Source organism: Herpailurus yagouaroundi, unplaced genomic scaffold, assembly GCF_014898765.1.
Source record: "Herpailurus yagouaroundi ecotype Mexico unplaced genomic scaffold, PumYag 218, whole genome shotgun sequence".
In the NCBI taxonomy this organism is placed as follows: domain Eukaryota; kingdom Metazoa; phylum Chordata; class Mammalia; order Carnivora; family Felidae; genus Herpailurus; species Herpailurus yagouaroundi.
In genome coordinates, this window is record NW_024412449.1 from 5,451,548 (window position 1) to 5,472,247 (window position 20,700).

The 20,700-nt window shown below is 40.5% G+C and overlaps 1 protein-coding gene across 1 annotated transcript; it reads left to right on the forward strand.

Moving 5' to 3' along the window:
• Positions 1-4,261: 4,261 nt before the first annotated feature.
• TMEM9B (TMEM9 domain family member B) lies at positions 4,262-18,668 on the forward strand. Its single transcript, XM_040456933.1, has 5 exons — positions 4,262-4,490; positions 6,609-6,700; positions 11,078-11,186; positions 13,064-13,198; positions 17,485-18,668. Exons 1-5 carry the CDS (start codon positions 4,386-4,388, stop codon positions 17,638-17,640), a joined length of 597 nt encoding a protein of 198 aa, XP_040312867.1. The 5' UTR covers positions 4,262-4,385; the 3' UTR covers positions 17,641-18,668.
• The last annotated feature ends 2,032 nt before the right edge of the window (positions 18,669-20,700 follow it).

Here is a 20,700-nt window from a genome sequence, read left to right on the forward strand (position 1 = left end):
TAATAGACCAAACTGAAAAATCAAGAACTAGTAGTATAAGCATGTTATTAAGAAATATGGAGAGGGGCACTTGGGTGGCTCAGTTGGTTAAGCATCCAACTCTTGGTTTCAGCTCAGATCGTGAACTCTTGGTTTGTGAGATCAGTCCCATGGCTGGCTCTGCACTGATAGTGCGGATCCTGCTTGGGATTCTCTCTCCTGTTCTCTCTGCCTCTCCCCTGCTCACACACTCTGTCTCTCAAAATAAATGAACAGACATTAAAAAATATGTATGGAGAGGGCCGCCTGGACGGCTCAGTTGGTTGAGTGTCCAACTTCGGCTCAGGTCATGATCCTGCAGTTGGTGGGTTCGAGCCCCGCGTCAGACTCTGTGCTGACAGCTCAGAGCCTGGAGCCTGCTTCAGATTCTGTGTGTCCTCCTCTCTCTGCCCCTCCCATGCTCATGCTCTGTCTTGCTCTATCTCTCAATAATAAATAAACATTAAATATATATAGATAGATAGATAGATAGATAGACATAAATCCCAAGAGATAGCTAAAAGGTAAAAAAAAAAAAAAAAAAAAAAGGGTTGTCTCTGAGGAGCTGAAATTGAGAGTATAGAGGGCTGGGGCAGAGTCTGCTGTGAAATCCTATTTGATTTTTTAAAATATACTATATTGGTAAAAAACACAAATGTAGATTTCATTTATTTGAAAATCATAATGGTTTAGAGAGGAGGGACTGTTATCCTTAAGTGTTCCCTTAGAACACTGGGAGACCAACAATGCAGATTTAGCAGTCTTCTGAAAGAAACTCTTAAGATTCTCCCAGCTTTGGTACTAAACCTTGTATTGTTTTGTTATTTTAGGGACTCCAGTAACTTATCAGCAATAGTTGCACCAGCATTTCTACGAATAGGGAGAATATGCTGGCCCCATATATTAATATCATGGTGGGGACCAGCAAGTGATGTGGCATGGCACACTTAACACAGCTTTACAGGCAGCAGAGGGCAGAAAATCTCACTAAAGGAGGTCAAGTAGGAGGAAGTATCCTAGTCACGCACGTGGTAAAGGAGAGGGCTCATATAAGACATTCCTGGGTATGCTCAGAAATAACTGGAAGAACTTGTGTGTGTGTGTGTGTGTGTGTGTGTGTCCTGTCCTGCCATAACCACTACAGGCACAATCCAAGGAAACCATCATCATTGATGTTGTGCATGACTCCATTTGTTCTGGACTGGCATGGCCTGGGAAAGTGTTGAGTAGATCGGGTAGGGTGGAGAAATAAGAAAGGGGCATCCAGAGAGCTGTTTGATCACTGGAGGGGAAAGGAGGTGAGGAGGCTACAGACAGAGCTGGCAAAACCTTGGTCCCAGATACACTTGTCCTAGGTTGTTGCTTCTGTCCTTCCCAACCTTCTAACTTCCACATTTAAATCCCCCCACCAGGGAAATTTTCAGCCCTCAAAAAGAAGTGAGAGGGCCCAGGCCAAGTGTGAAGGTGCCCCTGGATCTATGTCACTCCTTAAAAAAGAATGAAGTCGGGAAACCTAGTCACAGGGAAGAAAAAAGGAGGGGAAGAGTGGATTCTGACTAAGGGAAAAGATTGGGTACTAAGGCCAGTCTTTCCTATAAAAAGAACTCTGATGTGGCCTGAAGGTCTAGGAAGATCCTATGTCAGAAATCTCCACTCTCCTGCCTACTATGGTGCCCCAGATCCCATCCATAGTTCTTTGGGCTCAGCATCACCTTCTAATGATCAGAAAGGAATCAAGTAGGGATTCAAGTAGGTACCTGGTTGTTTGACACAGACCAGAGGAACCTCTCCTGTTCACCCTTTCCCTTTTCTGGATCCCCACAAACATTTATTGGTTTTTACACTATCCCAGTCTCCAGGTACAAAGATAATAGGCAAAGTCCCTGCCCGCAAAGAGCTTGCAATATTTGAGTGGAGGCTGGGAATATAGAAGCAGATGTGAAAACATAATTTTACCATAATGGGGTAAGTTATGAGGTATTTGCACAAACACAGAAGGGAGTGCACTTAAGTCAGGTAAGTCTCTCTAGCTTAGAAGACCCCCGACCTAAGGGGAAAGTGTTATCTAGGTGTGAGCAGGGCAGAACAAGAGGAACTAACCTCTCTACTTCTTTTGCATCACCTAAAATTACTTTCTTTCCTTTCTTTTTTTTTTTTTTTTTTGGCGGAGATCTACCTCCCCTAAACCCTTGGCTCCAGATGTGCCAATTCCTCCCAGTCACCTTTCTCTTTACCCAAGCCTGAGTCTTCATTCAGCCTCCAGCCAGGCAACCATCTTACAGTCACTCTTCACTCATGGTAGCCATATTCCATATTCTACAACAGTGATACCTAACATAAATAGTAAATTCTCTACTAGCTACGTTTAAGAAGTAAAAAGAAGCAAATGAAATTATTTTAATAATTTTATTTAATCCAATGTATCTGAAATATTTCAACCTTAATATAAAAATATTGATATTTTGGGGTTTTTTTGTATTAAGTCTTTGAAATCCAATGTCTATTCTACACTCAACTCAGACTAGTCACATTTCAAGTGCTCAATTACCACATGTGACTAGTGACTATGTATTGGACAGTGTAACCTTAAAATTCTGCTTCCATGAGTGTACTTGGTATTTCTCCATTAAACAGATGAGGCCTATCAGAGGCATTACTATATATTTATTTTAAGCCTTTGTACTCCCAGTCAAGGGAGAACAATTTTGAAGAAAAAGCCTATGAGGTTTTAGCCAGAGTACTCCCTTTAAATGCCAGACCTAGACAATTAACCCTAAATTGATCCCAAACTTGCTTTTAGCAATCTCAGATCCACAATGGTTCATAGGCACATCTGACCTCAGGTGTCTCCAGGTTGTTCTCTGGCCAACAGACCACCCACAACAAAGACTTGATATTTCACTAATGTGACAGTATCTTCACAGGGCAGCCTGGAGGGACTTTGATGGAAGGTCATCTAGTCCTACCCCTCTGATTCTGGTTGGGACTAGGTGCCATTTGGGATCGAAAGAGGTTAAATATTTGGGGGGCAACATCAGACACCTTGTGTTACATTCTAGCATCAACAATAATCACATGGGAGAAAAATACCGAAAAAATTCTATGAAAACATTTCTGCAAACCAGGAAAAACCTGTAAGTTTTGTTTAAAGAAAGAAACATGGGTGTCCCATGGGACAATTTGAAATCCACAGATAAAAGTTCAATCTCATACTGAACCAAGAACCAGAGGCTCAGAAAAGGTAAGTGTTTTGCCTAGTCATTCAGCAAATCTGTAGTAGTGGTGATGAACCCTGTATCCTTTCCATTATCCAGCTCCACTCTCCACTAAGTGAAAAATATTTTAATTGGAGACACTGTGCCATCTCCAGGGTTCTAAATCACCTATAGAGGATGACCTGCACTGGAAAGACCGGTCAGCGCTCCCCCAACTCTGACTTAGGGGCCAGTCGCCCTGAATAGGATTGCAGCACCGGGATCCCCCACCTTCTGGAGTCCTGGGCAGAGGAGGCCACTAGGGTGGTTCTTTCTCCAACTCCACACCCTGCGGAGCCTGCCCTGGCCTGGCCCACGCCGCGTCGCTGTGGCCCAGTTCCGGCATCAGGGTGAGCCTAGACGGTCAGCCCCCAGCGGGAGGCAAGTGGGGAGACCTAAACAGAAGCCAGACCCACGAAAGCAGAGACTTAAAAACCCTGCGGGGAGCGGCGTTCGAGAGGCGCACGGGCGACAGGTTGGTACCCAAAGTGCCAGAGAGGACCCCAAACCCCTGGTTGAGGGGGTTAGGCTTCCCGGGAAAGGATGGCTCGGCCAGTCAGTCCCATAGCTCCGTTTCCACGCCTGCCACCCGCCCACCTGCGCCTGCGGGATGGGCCGCCCTCTCAAGCAATCCCTGGGGCTTGGGCTCACTGCAGCCTAGCGTCTGGCAACGAACGGCTCCGGCCTCGCAGGGGTCGCTGGAGGTTCCCATCTCAGCTCCTGGGCTTACTGGGGGTCTCCCTGGGCGAGCGGACTTTACAGAGCACTGGCGGTCCACAACCCCCACTGCTACTGCATCCGAGAAAGGCAGCCTCGCGCCTCAAAGTTCTGCCAGGCCAAGGCTGCGCCCCCGGAGGCTCCCCTTTCATTTTCGCGGTCCGAGTGTACGCGGGACAGGCGTCGGCACGGCGCAGCCTCTGGACCCTTAGCACCGGGAACCGCTTCCGGGGCGGAAGCTTTTGTAGCTGACCCGGCGCGGCCGTGACGCCAAAGCCCAGACGGAAGTGCGGGCGGAGGAGCCGGAGCCGGAGCCGGAGCCCGAGACTGAGCCCCAGCCGGGAGCAGGTCTCGGGGGCGGGCTCCGGGCTGTGGGAACTGCTGGGCCTGGCAGCGATGGCGACTCTGTGGGGAGGCTTTCTACGGCTTGGCTCCTTGCTCAGCCTTTCCTGCCTGGCGCTCTCAGTGCTGCTGCTGGTGCAGCTGTCAGACGCCGCCAAGGTGAGTCTGCCCAGCCTGCGCTCCAGACTGGAGCTCCTCCCCTGCCCCTGGCCTTGCGGAAACTGAGTCTGTCAACCTGCTCCCCACCCCACTACTCTCCCAGCCCTGCCAGCCCTACCCCTGGCTTCACAGCCCTAGCAAACCCCCCACCCAACACCCTACTGCCTGATAGCACTCTCGCCCTCTGGTCCTGACAGTCTGACAGTCACTGCCCCCACTCCCACCCCTAGCCCCGACACTACTCTCCTCTTTCCCGCCTGATACCCCGCCTGCGGCCCCAGCTCCACCCAGCCCTGACAGTGCGCACAGCCTGGAGAGGCAACTCCTCTAGCTCCTAGACACTTCCCTTCCCAGCCCCTACAGCACCCACCTGAAACTTTACAGCCTTTCCAACTCTAAGAGCCTTTAACTTTCCACCCTTAATTAAGCTCCAGACAGTCTACCGCCGCCCTCTACCTGCCTCACAGACAGCCCTCTTCCTCACCCTCCCGCTCCATTCCCTAAGCCAAAGTGATAGGAAGCCCCCATGTCACGGAAATCTTCCCTCTTAGGAACTGACTCATTTCAACTCATCCCTGAACGATTCCCTCCCCAGGGTAAGAACTTGCCTTTCCTGGCAGCCTTCCTTCCTAATAGGACCTACACAGAGTCTCTCTCACCAGCCTAGTAAACTAACCTAACTCATTCTGGGATCTCTTGGCCCTTTTTTGCCTTCTCTTTCCCTGATAATTTAGGGGAGAAGGGAGGATCCAAACTGCAGGAGAGGTGAAGTTGTGGCCTTCTCCCCTGCTCCAGTTCTTGGTCCTTCTAGCCTCCTCATGCTGCTCTTTAATCCCCTTCATGCCCCCACCCTCCAGACGTGCTCTGGCCCCATACACACTTGTGTTTCCTCCTTGATGAGCTAGCTCCTTCTTGGAGAAAACAGAAGGAATTCGCATTAATGTCATGGGGAAACAATGACATTTGCATTTTTTAAAAATAGGAGATTTAATCTATAATATCTTTAAATATAGGGGCTGGGAAAGACGGGTTACATGCAGACATATCAGGGGTTTTTTAACTGGGAGTTCTTTTTGAAATCTTCCCTACCTCCCACCAGAAACAGGGACAGCAGCTTCTCCTGACTTTCAGAACACTGCTGGCATCCTCTGCATATCTCCTGTGTCACTTTAAGTATTGTATTGTAATCATGTATTTGTTTGTCAGTCTCCATTACTAGGGTGTGTCCTAATAACTGGCAGGAATCTGAATCTACTTCCTTGAGTACAAGTTCTGGTACTGAACAGATGCTCACTAAGTGGTTGCTGAATGAATGAATGCATTGTCAACAGTTCTGCCACACATAGCATCACACATATAGCAACACTGGGCCTTGTCCTCTGGGGACTAATGAGCCGCTGCCTTCTCAGATAAATTCCCTTTTGTTAATGAAGCTTCTCCTACCCCCTGTACTCCTATATTTAGTCACCTCTTTCTCCACCTCTTGCAACTTGCTTATCAGTAGTTATACTCTCTGTCTACCAGAATTGGAAGCAAAGTTTCCTGGGAAGGGTAGACCAAACTGATCTCAGCTAGACTCAGCTACTTCCCTGTGTACTTCCTTTCTAAATTGTAGCTGAGTGCCTCTAAAACTTCATACCTTGTATAGAGTTCTAGTACAACCCCTTTTATACATATCAATGCCATTTTACCAGAGGGTGGAAGAATGGTGGATAAAAGAATTGTGACTTGTTTTATAAGTAATATTTAGTTTGATTCTTCCCCATCCTTTTGTAATTGGATTCTTATTTGCAGGCACAGCTGTCTGCTGTGTCTTTTTACTAGCAGGCAGAGGGTGATAACATTAGCACAGTTTGACTGTCGTATGACCTGTAAATTGTAAGTAATAAACCACAGATCATGTACAGGTATTATTTCAAAATAATTTTATGTAATATATAAAGATTCACTAGCATTACCAAAAAGAACCTGACTTTTTAAAAGTTTTATTTCTCAGAATTAATGGTTTTAGAATATTTGACAGGGGATGCTTAGTAAAATGTATATGGTACAGTTTTTTAAAAAAATATCGATGCTAACATGTCAACAAGCTATACTAAGTTTCCATTTTGGTTACAGAACTTCGAGGATGTCCGATGTAAATGTATCTGTCCTCCCTATAAAGATAATTCTGGGCATATTTATAATAAGAACATATCCCAAAAAGATTGGTAAGTATTCTAGATTACTGAATTACCTGTCAAATTTCTTTCTATGGGTGTCATTGTTAGCCCAGAATGTTTATCCAATGTATTGTTTCCTTTTTAGGTACAGCTGATCTTTGAACAACGTAGGGCTTAGGTGTGCCGACCCTGGTACAGTCAAAAATATCCCCCAAAACTTAACTACTGATAGCCTACTGTTGGCCAGAAGGCTCACCAGTAACATAGTTAATTAACACATACTTTGTATGTTATATGTATTTTGTGCTTTACTCTTACAATAAAGTAAGCTAGAAAAAGAAAATATTAAGACAGTCATAAGAAAGAGAAAATACATTTACTGTGTCTACTGAAAGAAATTTGTGTACAGTGGACCCATGCAGTTCAAACCCTTATTGTTCAAGGGTCACCTGTATTTCTTTTTAATTGTAAGTGTCAAATTCCACTTCCATTTGAAAAAGTGAGAGTAAGGCTCTGCGTGCTTGATGTAAACTTAAAGGAATATGGCCAAAACACAAAACCCCAAGTAGGGAGCATTTTATAAGGGATGGAATTGAGTTTGTGGCACCTACCTGCCCATAGCTACCTTCTGGCTATCTTAGTCCTCCCTCTTGCTTTTCAGTGGAAGGTAAGCAAGCCTCATTTATCTGGGTTATAATTTTCACACCTTGTAGGTTTTGATGATATATTGCCAACTACATAGGAGACTATGTTTAGAAGTGTCAAAAGGCTCAGGACGGAATGGGAAGGAGCCGTGTATAGCATAGTTTCCCAGTCGGTATGTCATGGTTTCAGGTGTGTCAAGAACTCCCTCAGCCCTTGGGGTAATCAAGCAGGCCTATGATGATGGGGATCTTGCCTCACTGGTCACCAGTAGCCCCCTCTATTTATGGACCTGACAAATGATAAGTTTTCCACATATGGCATAAAATGATTGGGAAGCAGTTGTTTTGTAGCAGGATGGATGGGCTCCTTCTCATGAAATTGTGATATTTTATGGTTTGTAACCATGGTGGAATATTGCTGGGATAGGCTTACAAGAAAAATAGCTCTTTATGCTAGGAACTTTTCACACATACCTGATTTCACAACTAAATATACAGCAAAATTTTTGAAAGCAAAAATTAAGTTCATTTGGTTACAATATTCCAAATTGATTTTGAAAAAGAAAAGGTAGCCTTTGAGCATGTGTATTTTTTCTGATACTGTTGTCTGTTCTTCCCATGATATGCATTTAGGTTCAGTCTGATATTTGATAAGTGTGTTCTTGAAAATTGCTTGTGAACTTCCATGCTCCACTTTAAATTGTCTCATATTAGAGGGGCGCCTGGGTGTCTCAGTCGGTTAAGCATCTGACTCTAGATATTGGCGTAGATCATGATCTCATGGTTTGTGAGTTTGAGCCTCACGTTGGGCTCTATGCTGACAGTGCAGATCCTGCTTGGGATTCTCTCTACCTCTCTCTCTCTCTCTCTCTCTCTCTCTACCTCTCTCTCTACCTCTCTCTCTCTCTCTCTGCCCCTCTCCTACTCATGGCCGTTCACATGCTGCCTCTCAAAAGTAAACAAATAAATGTCTCATATTACAAAGTGATTTAGCTATATTCTTATAGATTTGTATATCATCAAGTTACTTTTATGATATAAGAAAGCTCAAATAAATTACGTTATTCCTATAAATTTTCCAAATACATTAAACACATTTAGGTTAATCTATTATTATTAATAGAATATGATGCCTGTTATTGGAGGGGCAGGTAAACTCACTCTTCAAGTGTTTAGCACTGATCTTTTCACTGACTTTATAATTCCAGGTTCAGACAGAACCATATGCCATTCATCTTTGGGTATTGGTCAAAATAGGGGGCTTTGAAAATAAACAACTGAGAACAAAGCTTGTTTCTGATTTTTCTTCCCTCTCTCCCTTGCTTCCTTCCTGCAGCTCAGCCTTTTACTGAGGATACGTTCTCAGTTATTAGCTGGCTTTAAAAGGGTAGGCAGGTTATGATTAACCAGGATGTTATGGCTTTACAAAGCCTCCAATAACTATTTGGTCCTAGGTATAGCTTTACCTTGTGGCTTCCATTTCATCCATTGTTGGCATTAATTCTTTATTGACTTATACTGTCTAACTTAAGAAAAGTTTGAGTTCTCTGGTTTGTGTTTGGGATATGATGTAAGTCCTCCTTTTGGCACTAGGGGGAGGTGTTGCCTCGTTCCCAGAGTGGTTGCGTTCTTTACCTGGGTTCTGTGTTTATCATGACCAGCCACCCAGAACCAACCTTCCTGCTTCCTTTCCCACCCCGCACAACTTTTGCACAATGCTCAATATCTCCTTGTTATTAAACTACATCAGTATTTAAAAAGAAACACTCAGTACTCAACATTTAGATTCTCAAGTAATTCCTGGGTATTGTTATGAAGGCTTCTGAAGCTGAAATAGGAAACTAGGAGATAAGTCTTATTTTCCTGAGGTTTAGAGAAATACAGGGGAGCTGACCTAGGTGGTAGGAGCCCTGGGTTCTATGAAAGTGTTGGGCTAGGATTCTGAGATAGATTACCTTACCATACTACCAGTTGAGGTTTCTTTTTCATTAGTACCTTTGTTAAAATTAAATAACCTGTTAGGGATAACTGATGGAATTTTTATCATTTATGCCATTTTGGGTTTTCTCTCTTATGCCATGGCTTGAGGGAATGGGACATAAAAAAGTACAGCAAAGGAAAAGCTGTAGCCTAGAGAATTGTGTGCCCCCAAGAAAGATGGGTGGGGTGAGACAGGATGCTATCGTAGAGTTCTTTAGGCAGTCGGAAGTGCCTAAAGAAGAGATGACAAAAGAAAATTGCCCAGCAGCTGGCAGGACAGGAAACTTTTGCCTACTTTTTAAAAAAAAGTTTTTTATTTTTATTTTTATTATTTTATTTATTTATTTATTTATTTTTTTCCAACGTTTATTTATTTTTGGGACAGAGAGGGACAGAGCATGAACGGGGGAGGGGCAGAGAGAGAGGGAGACAGAATCAGAAACAGGCTCCAGGCTCTGAGCCATCAGCCCAGAGCCCGACGCGGGGCTCGAACTCACAGACCGCGAGATCGTGACCTGGCTGAAGTCGGACGCTTAACCGACTGCGCCACCCAGGCACCCCCAAAAAAAGTTTTTTAACGTTTATTTATTTTTGAGAGCGAGAGACAGAGCACAAGCGGGGGAGGGGCAGAGAGAGAGGGAGACATAGAATCTGAAGCAGGCTCCAGGCTCTGAGCTGTCAGCAGAGAGCACGACGTGGGGTTTGAACTCACAAGCCACCATGACCTGAGTGGAAGTCGGATACTTAATCAGTTGAGCCACCCAGGTGCCCCTTGCCTACTTTTGCTGAAGGTGAACAGAGTAGTAGGCTCTTAATAGCTGGGAAGAGTAATAATTTAATTATTTCCTAGAATTCACAGATTTCTGGGGATAGATTTTTTGGATAGAATTTCTTTTTTCATAAGTGGCCTGGAAAATGGGGGGAAAATAAAGAATATCCAACAACAAAAATATTCAGCCTTTTATTATTTTTTATATACTTCTGGGTAATCAGTTTGCACTTTTAAATATTTTTGTTGTCCTAAGCCTATTTTCCCATGCTTTTTCAATAGACCTTTGCTCATTAAGAAAAGTAATTGTTTTTTACTGTGCCTTTGAGTGTTCAGAGTTTCAGAATTTACCAACTGTTAAGTGTGATTAGCCATTCAGATACCACACTGTGGCAGTTAAGACTAAATTCATTCATAAAAGAGATATCTCATATTTGAACAATGCCCCAAGATACTTTAAATCATTTAAAGCAGTTTTTCTTGGTAACTGTACAAGTCTAAATATAACTTGATATGCTAAGTAATTTTCAATGCCTTTTGGGATTTTTAACTGTTAACAGCAGCACTTTTTTTTTAACTTCTTTTTTTAATGTTTATTTATTTTTGAGAGAGAGAGAGAGAGACAAAGCATGAGTGGGGGAGGGGCAGAGAGAGAGGGAGACAAGAATCTGAAGCAGGCTCCAGGCTCCGAGCTGTCAGCACAGAGCCCGATGCGGGGCTCGAACCCACAGACCGCGAGATCATGACCTGAGCCAAAGTCAGATGCTCAACCGACTGAGCCACCCAGGCGCTCCAACAAGCAACACTTTGAAAATAGCTACTTGATATATGTCTTTATGATTCTTAGACTGTTAAATCTCACTAAATTGCTAATATTGAGAAAGCAAATGATTTCACTTCCCTTATTAGTTGTTCCTTAAATTCTGTAATTGGGTAAGGTCAGTGATTATTCTGGATTTCAGGAAAGTTTTGATCAGTACAAGTAGAACATCCAGGTAGCCTGATGCAGTATTTTTATCTTTGTTTTTTCAGCGATTGCCTTCATGTTGTGGATCCCATGCCCGTGCGCGGGCCTGATGTAGAAGCATACTGTCTACGCTGTGAATGCAAGTACGAGGAAAGAAGCTCTGTTACGATCAAGGTAAAAAAAAAAAAAAAAATTCATCTTTTTTGCTTCTGGAATAGTTCTTCATGGTATCTAGACAAGAAAATTTTGGACATCTGGATTCTATTTTAGTCACTCAAGTACTGTTCTTCTCTCCCCTCCTCACCACCCACGAACACTTTTCCTTCCTCACCCTCAATATCAACCCCAGAGAACAGTGGGCCTGCTCTCTGCCCACCTCATTGAGATACTTTGTGGGTTTATTAGGACACGATACATAGGTGTGATATGAAATGGCACAAAAATGCCCTACATGTATATCCCAAAACATATCCTGGCTTTTTTGTGGGCCATGTTTGCCAGAAGCTAGTAAAAGCACAGCATGACTAGGCCCTCTTCTTCCTGCCTTCTCAACCCTTAGGGAAAAAAATTGTATAAATAGACTACTTTGTTCTAGAAATAACACTTCTGGATTCTAAGATTTCCTTTCTTTATTTCTTATAGGAAATAGAATATAGGTCACTCTCCTCACCATTTGGACCTCTAATGAATTAAATTACTTTATTATGGTGGCTAACAGTTCTCCTCCCTAATTTTTTACATGGAACTTCCTATTCATTTTCCCTGAGAAAAGACTTCATGAAGAATCTGGGGTGGTCAGTGTAACAATTACAAAGATTTCTGTGGGAGAGTTTCTGTTCCAGCAGGATGCTATCCAGTAGAGAAATCCTCACTGTACGTTTTTATTTTTCAACTAAATTTTTGATGTGTAATTACACATGAGTGACCCTGAAAGTCACTCATTGTAAGTGTATAATTGAATAAATTTGGGGAAATTTAAAACAATTAAAAAAAATTTTTAGATTTAGTGTTACAACATTCCCATCACCCCAAAAAGATCCCTCATGCCTATTTACAGTTAATCTTATTCCCACACCTTAGCCCTTGACAATCACTATTCTGCTTTGTGTCTCTACAGATCTGGATATTTCATATGAATAGAATCATACAATATGTGGTCTTCTGTGGCTGGTTTCTTTCACTTAGTATGTTTTTAAGGTTTATCCATGTTCTAGCACGTTATCAGTATTTAATTCCTTTTTTTTACTGAATAGCATTTTAGTATATGAATATACCACACTTTCATTATCCATTCATTAGCTGATAGACATTTGAGTTATTTCCACATTTTGATTATTATGAATAAATAATAAATATCTGTCATAAATATCTGTGCACATGTCTTTGTGTGAATATATGTTTTCCTCTCAGGTAGATTCCTTAGAGAGATAAGTTTATTTTAACTTTTAAGAGACTGCTGGAATGTTTTCCAAAGTGGTTGTACCATTTTACATTCCCACCAGCAATGTATGAGGGTTCATGTTTTCCACATTCTTGCTAACATTTGGCACTGTCTGTCTTTAATTATAGCCATTCCAGAGTCTGTACTTTTTGACAGCATACAAATTAAGATCTTAGGGAAATCACTGACCTGAAGTGTATTTTTGTATATCTAAATTGATCTAAAAGAGTATTCTGTTGAAATTCATCTGAATTACATTTTTTGTAAGCGTTCCTTTAAGTTGTCTTAACACAGTGGTGCTGAATCTAGGATACCATCTTCAGGTGAAAAAAGCAAATTGTGTGCTAGCAGCTTTGACAGATGATTATCAGTAGGTGAAGACGGAGTTTTGAAAACTTGCAAAAAGATCTCAAAGACAACATGCTTACTTTCCTCGTTCTATTTAAATAATACTTTGGTGAAGAGTTGAGTTTGTTTATGTTGGAATCTGGTTTGTATAAGAATCCTATATGCTTTGCTGAAAAATCAGTCTTCACTGTGGTGTCATTATTACACAAAATTCTGATTTCTTGGCTTGAATAGAGATTAACTTATTTTCAATTTCCTTCAGGTTACCATTATAATTTATCTCTCCATTTTGGGCCTTCTACTTCTGTACATGGTGTATCTTACCCTTGTTGAGCCCATACTGAAGAGACGCCTGTTTGGACACTCACAATTGATACAGAGCGATGATGATGTTGGGGTAAGTACTTGGCTTGCCCTAGCTGTGAGGCCAGTCTCTGTCCTCATCTGATACAAAGAGCAAGTGAAAAATGGTCGCATATAGATGTTCATGTGCTGGAGCAGATGCTCAAATAGAGAAGCTAAGGACTGGTCTGATTGTAGTATATGTCTCTTCATGAGGAAATTGCTCTGTAAAGCCATCAATATGGTAGTTTAAACTTGGTGAGTGTGCTGCGCAAGGCTTTGCCCTTTAGTATCAAGGGCACAATCTTCATTGCCTTTCCCTGTTTACACTGAGAAAAGCTTCTGAGATAGATTTCTCCCCAAGCTCCTGCCTGAATACCTTTCCCGTCAGCATGACCAAATATATTAGAGGGCAGAGGCTTTAGTGAAGGGAAGCATGAAGACAATGTTCTTTTCTTAATGAGGTGCAGCTTGATAACCTGCTGATGTTTTATATTTCTTTTTCCCTCCTTCTAAAAAAAAAAATCTTTGAAGGAAAATAAAACTATCATTCTCAATTCTCTTCCTGTCTTCAAAACACATTTATATTTGTACATATACTTGGTATAATGTGTGTAAATTAGTTTGTGGTCTCCTTTTTATGTTAACATTACTTCATTCACAAATGTCTAGTAATGAACATACTCCACAGACTTGTTATTTATTCAGTATAACTTAGAGAATTATATTGTTTTGTTATTATCCTGTTTGGGCCTCTTTCCAAATTTTCTACTATTTCATTCTTGTATATGTACATATTTTCAGAAATTACTTTTATTTTGGATTACTCTATTGGCCTATGTTCCTTAAAATGGGTAAAATTCAACAGTTTCAAGAGCCAATCCCAAAAGCTTAAGCCAGCATGAGCCCTTGCCAACCATAGTCAGAAGTCCTTTTACTCTGGAATTGCTTGTGGACTTGTTGCTAAAAGATGGGAAGAGGATATCCTGACTAGATGGCTTGAGTTATAACTACAAACAGAGCCTACTTTTCAATGAATACATTATCATATGAATATCAGTTATGAATACTTAACTGATTTGGGCAAGATTTCATTTATGTTTTGTCAAGAACTTTCATAGAAACACCTCTGCCTCTTTTTTCCTTGCTTCCTTATTAATTCAACCAATACATAATGAGTAACTTTTCTGTATCAGGTCCTCTGCTAGGGACTAGGAATAAAGAGATGAATGAAACAGAGACAGACACATAAAAGAAATGACTAATTACAGTACGTTTCCACCTTTTATTTTTAAACATGTAACAAACGCCTATTTATTTTGTAAGAATTCAAGGCAGGGAGTGATAGGCTGGGAGAAAGGTCAAGACTGGAGATCTGATGTGGGCAAAAACTAGGCATACGGGGCTAACGGGACAAGAGAGCTAGAAGCACAGGAGGTTGTATACCAGAAGCATTAGAGTCTCAAATACTGTTCCCATGTTACTTTTCATTCACATATGACAGATTTTCTCCACCTCAACAGTATTGACATTTTGGGTTGGATAATTCTTTGTTGTGGGGTATTCTCCCGTCCATTGTAAGGTACTTAGCCGCGTCCTTGACCTCTGCCCCCTACATGCCAGTGGCACCCTTTATCCCAATCATGATAATCAGAAATGTCCACGGATATTGGCAAATGTTCCTGGGGGGCAAAACACTCCCAGTTGGGAACTAACATGAAAATGTTATGTATTAAAGGCCACATAAACCATTTCATAATAGGCACCCAGATAGAAAGTCTGACTTAAAACTATATTCTTTGCAGTATAAAATATCTGGCTCCTGATTTTAGAAATAATGTAACACACATAGAACATACAAGAAGTGGATGCACAAATGTGTAGAAGAAAACATGTAGGAAAGTCATGTGATGGGTAGGGTAATGTGCTTAATAACCATTTTGTTCACCAGTGATTGATTCTGTGCATATGTTAACTGAAAACATGTTCTCTGAGATGTCTGGCTGACTCTTGGATATCTATTGACTTGATTCTGGGCAGAGAGAAAGGTTTTCTAACCTCCAGCTGTGAATTGATGGTAACAACTCTGTACAAAAAGAAGCTAAATTTAAATTCCTACAATTGTTGCTTATCTATCATGAGGGTTCTTTACTATTTATGTGCTTTTAAAAATGCTTTATTAAATTCTGTTAAATTCTTTTATTTTTTCCATTTTTGTTCACTGTACAGCGTTTTAAATCAAGTGAGAATTAGTACAAATAGTTAAGAAGCTCACTGCAAGTAGTCACAATATTTATCGTATCATGTATCCATGACACATCATTGCTGTTATCAAAGCATTGCATTAAAACATGTTTTGTATTTATTGTAATTTTATCAGGTGTAAAAAGAACAAACATATAAAAGGGGTAAATCTCTATTTGCATTCTCCCAGCATCCATGACCATGAGCAGCTAGTTCAATCTTGTTCTGATAGGTGGAGAACAGACCAGAAGGATTAACTGGTTTGTTTAGTCCTTTAAATTTGTCCCTTAGCAAGGTTTTTCTCCCCCTACCTTGAAGGGTAGATAACAGGACTATGAAATTGAGAGCTGCTCTGCTGATAAAGTATATCCTTCTTCCCACTCTTGTTTATGTCAAAACAAACCAATGGTAATACTATTTTATATACAAGTTCATTGAAGCACCATATTCCCATAGAGTCATTTTAATCTACTTGGACAAAATCAGTGTGTAGAGATGATGTAACACCAAGTCAAGGTTAGGTGAGGTAAGCCTTGTGTTCGCTTGTTAGATGACCTCGGGTCAGTGTATTTCAAGTAATCAAACAACTTCAGCCTTCCTCTTTCCTGACCTTTTTTCTTAAATCTTTGAAACATTTTGAACTTTATGGAATATGTTTTTATTATTTTCATTTGTAAGGTTAAAAATTTTTTAAAGGGGCAGGGGGCTTGCCGTTTGCCTTTGTTGTAACAAGCTGGTACCTAAAGTATGTGAAAAGTTGAGGCGGTTTTGGCAGAGAAGGCAGGGAAAAAGATTCCTTATAGAAAAATCTTTGATGTATTTGAAATGTAGACATTGTGTAAGTGTCTTTCTATAAAAAGAAGACCAGGTGTTATAACTCCACATAGTGAAAGTTGTATATATAGTTAATGTGGTTATGGATAGCTTTCTATAGATGTGCTGACTCCCGCCCTGGATATATAATGGAGCTTTTGCAAACGTGCACAGCAAAACAATATTTCTTTCTTTGAGGCAAGGTTTAATGAGAGAGGTACAACTTGTGACTTGGATCCTATGTTGGAACATTTAGAAGCTTTGCTAACACAGGGTTCAGGAAGAAGATCAAGGAAAAGGCAAACAAAAGCAATGAACTAGTATTGAATGCTTTTTGTCATTTAGGCAGCTGTGTTTATATCAAATCCATAGATAGATTAGCATAGTGGTTTCCTGTGTAATGACTACAAACATCAGTGGCATTGGTTTACTTTCACCAGGATAGCTTGGTTTTCTACACAGGTACCTGAGTAACCCTTCAGTAGCTTCTTTCCAAAAGCAGCAACTAACATGGAAGCCCCTGAGTGCCCAGGAGTGAAAGATTCAAGTACTTATCAAATAAAAAGGCTGAAGTAATAATTCCTACTGTCCTTGGTAATAGATGGTAATTGTGGCACTTGAGCTATGTCTCTTTTCCTTACAGACTCGGGGAGGGGGAATGAAAAGGATTTTGGAAACCAGTCCATTTAGTGTATGTGTTAAAGATGCAGGGAAATATTAAAACCAGCCAAGATAAGATCCTGTCAACTCCTCTCCCAAGGATGAATGTGGCCCCAAGCTGGCAAGTTAACAACTCTAATGTAATGGGAGTCAGGAAATTAAATGACAAGTCTTTCCTCTGCAAGATTAGCTATATAGTATTGAATAAAACAGGGAGAAGTCCTGCTTTTCATATCTGTAACAGGTAGCTATTAATGTGGAAATGGATTTTCTTTCTCCTACTTGTCAGGGAAAGCTTGTCTTTAACATAAATGACCACTGTCTGTCTTGGTCCCTGCTTCTTCTGGGAAATGTCTTTGGAAATGGTGACTCAACGAAACATTTCACAAATACCTCCTCATCACTCATACTACTTGAACCACCTATTACTGTAGTTGAGTTCATCCTGCTTCTGGCACTTGGGTGCCTAGGAGTGCTTGGTCAAAGAGATGGTCTGTTGTTTGTAAAGTCCAGCTGCTCCTATCTCTGTGGCTGGATAATGGCAGTTTTGTGTGTGTGTGTGTGTGTGTGTGTGTTTCACACTATCATGCCACCTCTGATGTTCTCCATTCCTGGACTTTTCAGGATCACCAGCCTTTTGCAAATGCCCACGATGTGCTAGCCCGCTCCCGCAGTCGAGCCAATGTGCTGAATAAGGTAGAGTATGCCCAGCAGCGCTGGAAGCTTCAAGTTCAAGAGCAGCGAAAATCCGTCTTTGACCGTCATGTTGTCCTCAGCTAATTGGAAATCATACTGCAGGTGATTAGAAAGAAATAAGGCAGACAACTGAAAAAAAATTGACTGAGTATTCCTAGGTTTTGTTTTAATACCCTGTTGATTTCACCAACTCTTGCTGGGAAATTCAGCATTGGAAACAAAAATGTGCTTGGTATTTTCTTTTCTTGTTAAGGTATTAATACAGACATTTTTAAAAGCACACACCTCAAAGTCAACCAATAAACCTTTTTCCTATTTGTGACTTTTACTAATAAAAAATAAGTCTGCCTGTAAATTATCTTGAAGTCCTTTACCTGGAACAAACACTGTCTTTTTCACCACACAGTTTTAACTTGGTTTTCAAGATAATTTTCAGGTGTTGTTGTTTTGTTTTGTTCTGTTTTGTTTTTCTGGCAGGGGCGGGGAGGGATGTGTGGGAAGTGGTTAGCTTAACTTTTCTCAAGTCACTTTACTAAACACACTTTTGTAAATAGACTTAACATTCTATTTTCAAGTTTCATTTATATTTTGCAGTGTAGCCAGCCTCATCAAAGCCCTGAATTACCCATTTGAATTTTGCACTGACTATATTATCTAGGTATCTGGTTCGCCTGTGGCTGCACTTCATGGTAAAATGGATCTGAAATACCTGGTGGCTCTTCATAAAATGCAGATTTTCCTCATGTACTGTGATGTCCGATGCAATGCATCCTAGGACAAACTAGCAATTTGCTAGTTTACTCTAATGACTAAACATAGTCTGGTGTGTGTGGTCTTTCTCATCTTCTTCTAGTATCTTTAAGGATGAATCCTAAGAACTTGGACACTTGCAATAAAGGAATTTTCTTTTACCCCAAGCCTCTCTGGATTGGTGACATACACACCTTTGTCAACATTTCCGGTCAGGTGGAGAGGCAGCTGTTTGAGCTCTAGTGTGTTCTGGGGTTCTGGGGGCCTCCTTCTGAAATGTGTAACAGTTATTGGATAACTGGCTTTTTTCTTTGGACGTCCTCTTTGGAATGTAACAATAAAAATAATTTTTGAAACACTTACCAGTATATCTATGTCTCCTAACTTTTCTCTCCTCCTTCATTTGCTGCATAATACATTCAAAGATACAAAGACATTTGGTATCATGTTATGAGACTACTGTTTTATGACAGTTTAATTATAAAATATTGGTACTAAATTGTGTGTGTGTGGAGAAAAAGGGAGAAAGAGAAAATGTATGGGTATTTTGATGTGGCCCTGAAAGTATACAAATATTATTTTGACAAATAGATTAAAATTCATGTAAAAAAACACATGAAGGAGTGCTTGTTCTAAGAAATTCTTGGCAAAATGATAATTAAATTACATTAAATTAATAAGGCCAAGGTTTTAGGAGCTCTTAATGGGTTTTTTGGCTAGTCAAAAACATTTTTTTTGAACCTATGAACCTAATCTAAACTTATTGATTTTATTGTTAGTATTAAAAGATGTAAGTTCAACTACGACCAAGTGGAATTTATCTCATGTATGCAAGTCTGATTGAACATTGAAAAATCAACAAATCTATCACAGCAACAGGCTAAAGAAAAATGACATGATCCTATCAATAGATGCAGAAAAAGCATTTGACACAATTCAAACCCATTTATGATAAAAACTCTTGGTAAACTAGGAATAGAGGAGAAATCCTTCAACTTTATAAAGAACGTCTACAGAAACCTATAGCTAACATCATACTTCATAGAATCCAGAAGATTTCCTATTAACCAGGGACAAGGCAAGGATACCATATCTTCTCATCACTTCCTTTTCAACATCATACTGCAAATTCTAGCTAATGCAATAACAAGAAAAGAAAAGTTCTACGGATTGGGAAGGAAGAAATAAAACAGCTTAGATGATATGATTGCTTACAAAATCCAAAAGAATTAGCAAAACAAAACCCCCAAACTCCTGGAACTAAGTGATCTATACAAAGGTTGCAAGATAGAAGGTTAATATACACAGGTCAATTGCTTTCATATATACTATCTAAAGTGAAATTGAAAACAATACAGAGGCACCTGGGTGGCTCAGTTGGTTAAGCGGCTGCCTCTTCATTTCGGCTCAGGTCATGATCTCACGGTTCATGAGACCAAGCCCCATGTTGGGCTCTATGCAGACAGCACGGATCTTGCTTGGGATTCTCTCCTTTATTCTCTCTCTGCCCCTCCCCTGCTCCTGTTCTCTCTCTCGCTCTCAAAATAAATAAACATAAAAAAATACAATATAGTTTACATTAGTACCCCCCAAAATGAAATAGGTATAAATATAACAAAATATGTACAAAATATACATGAGGAAAAACTACAAAACTAATGAAAGAGAGCGAAGAACTAAATAAGTGGAGAGATATTCCATATCCATGGATAGGACAACTCAATATTGATTGACAAGATGTGAGTTTTTCCTAATGATCTATAGATTCAACACAATCCCAGCCAAAATCTCAGCAAATAATTTTGTGGATATCAACAAACTGATCCTCAAGCTTATATAAAGAGACAAAAGACCCAGAAAGCCAACACAATATTAATGGAAAAGAACAAAGTTGAAGGACTGACATATCTGACTCTAAGACTTAATATAAAGCTATAGTAATCAAGTCAGTGTCAGTATGGTATTGACCAAAGAATAGATACGAATAGAACAGAGAGCCCAGAAATAGGCCCACACAAATGTAGCTAACTAATCTTGACAAAGGAACAAAGACAATGCAATGGAGAAAGCATTTTCAACAAACGGTGCTGGAACAACTATATCCACATGCGAAAACAAAACAAACAAAAACACTAGATAACAGACCTGAGACCCTTCAAAAAATTAACTCAAAATAGATCATAGTGCTAAATGTAAAACACAAAATTTAAATGCCTAGAAGATAACATAGGAGAGAATCTAGATGACCTTTGGTTTGGTGATAACTTTTTAGACAAAACACTAAGCGTGAATGGTGAAAGAAGTTGGAGTTCGTTAAAATTAAAAACTTGTGCTCTGTGAAAGACACTGTCAAAAGAACAAGATGAGCCAGACTGGGAGAAAATATTTGCAAAA

Coding starts and splice junctions, on each gene's coding strand:
- TMEM9B (XM_040456933.1), top strand. CDS start 4,386: ATGGCGACTCTGTGGGGAGGCTTTCTACGGCTTGGCTCCTTGCTCAGC. Junction 6,701..11,077: donor AACATATCCCAAAAAGATTG/GTAAGTATTCTA, acceptor TTGTTTTTTCAG/CGATTGCCTTCATGTTGTGG. Junction 11,187..13,063: donor GAAGCTCTGTTACGATCAAG/GTAAAAAAAAAA, acceptor AATTTCCTTCAG/GTTACCATTATAATTTATCT.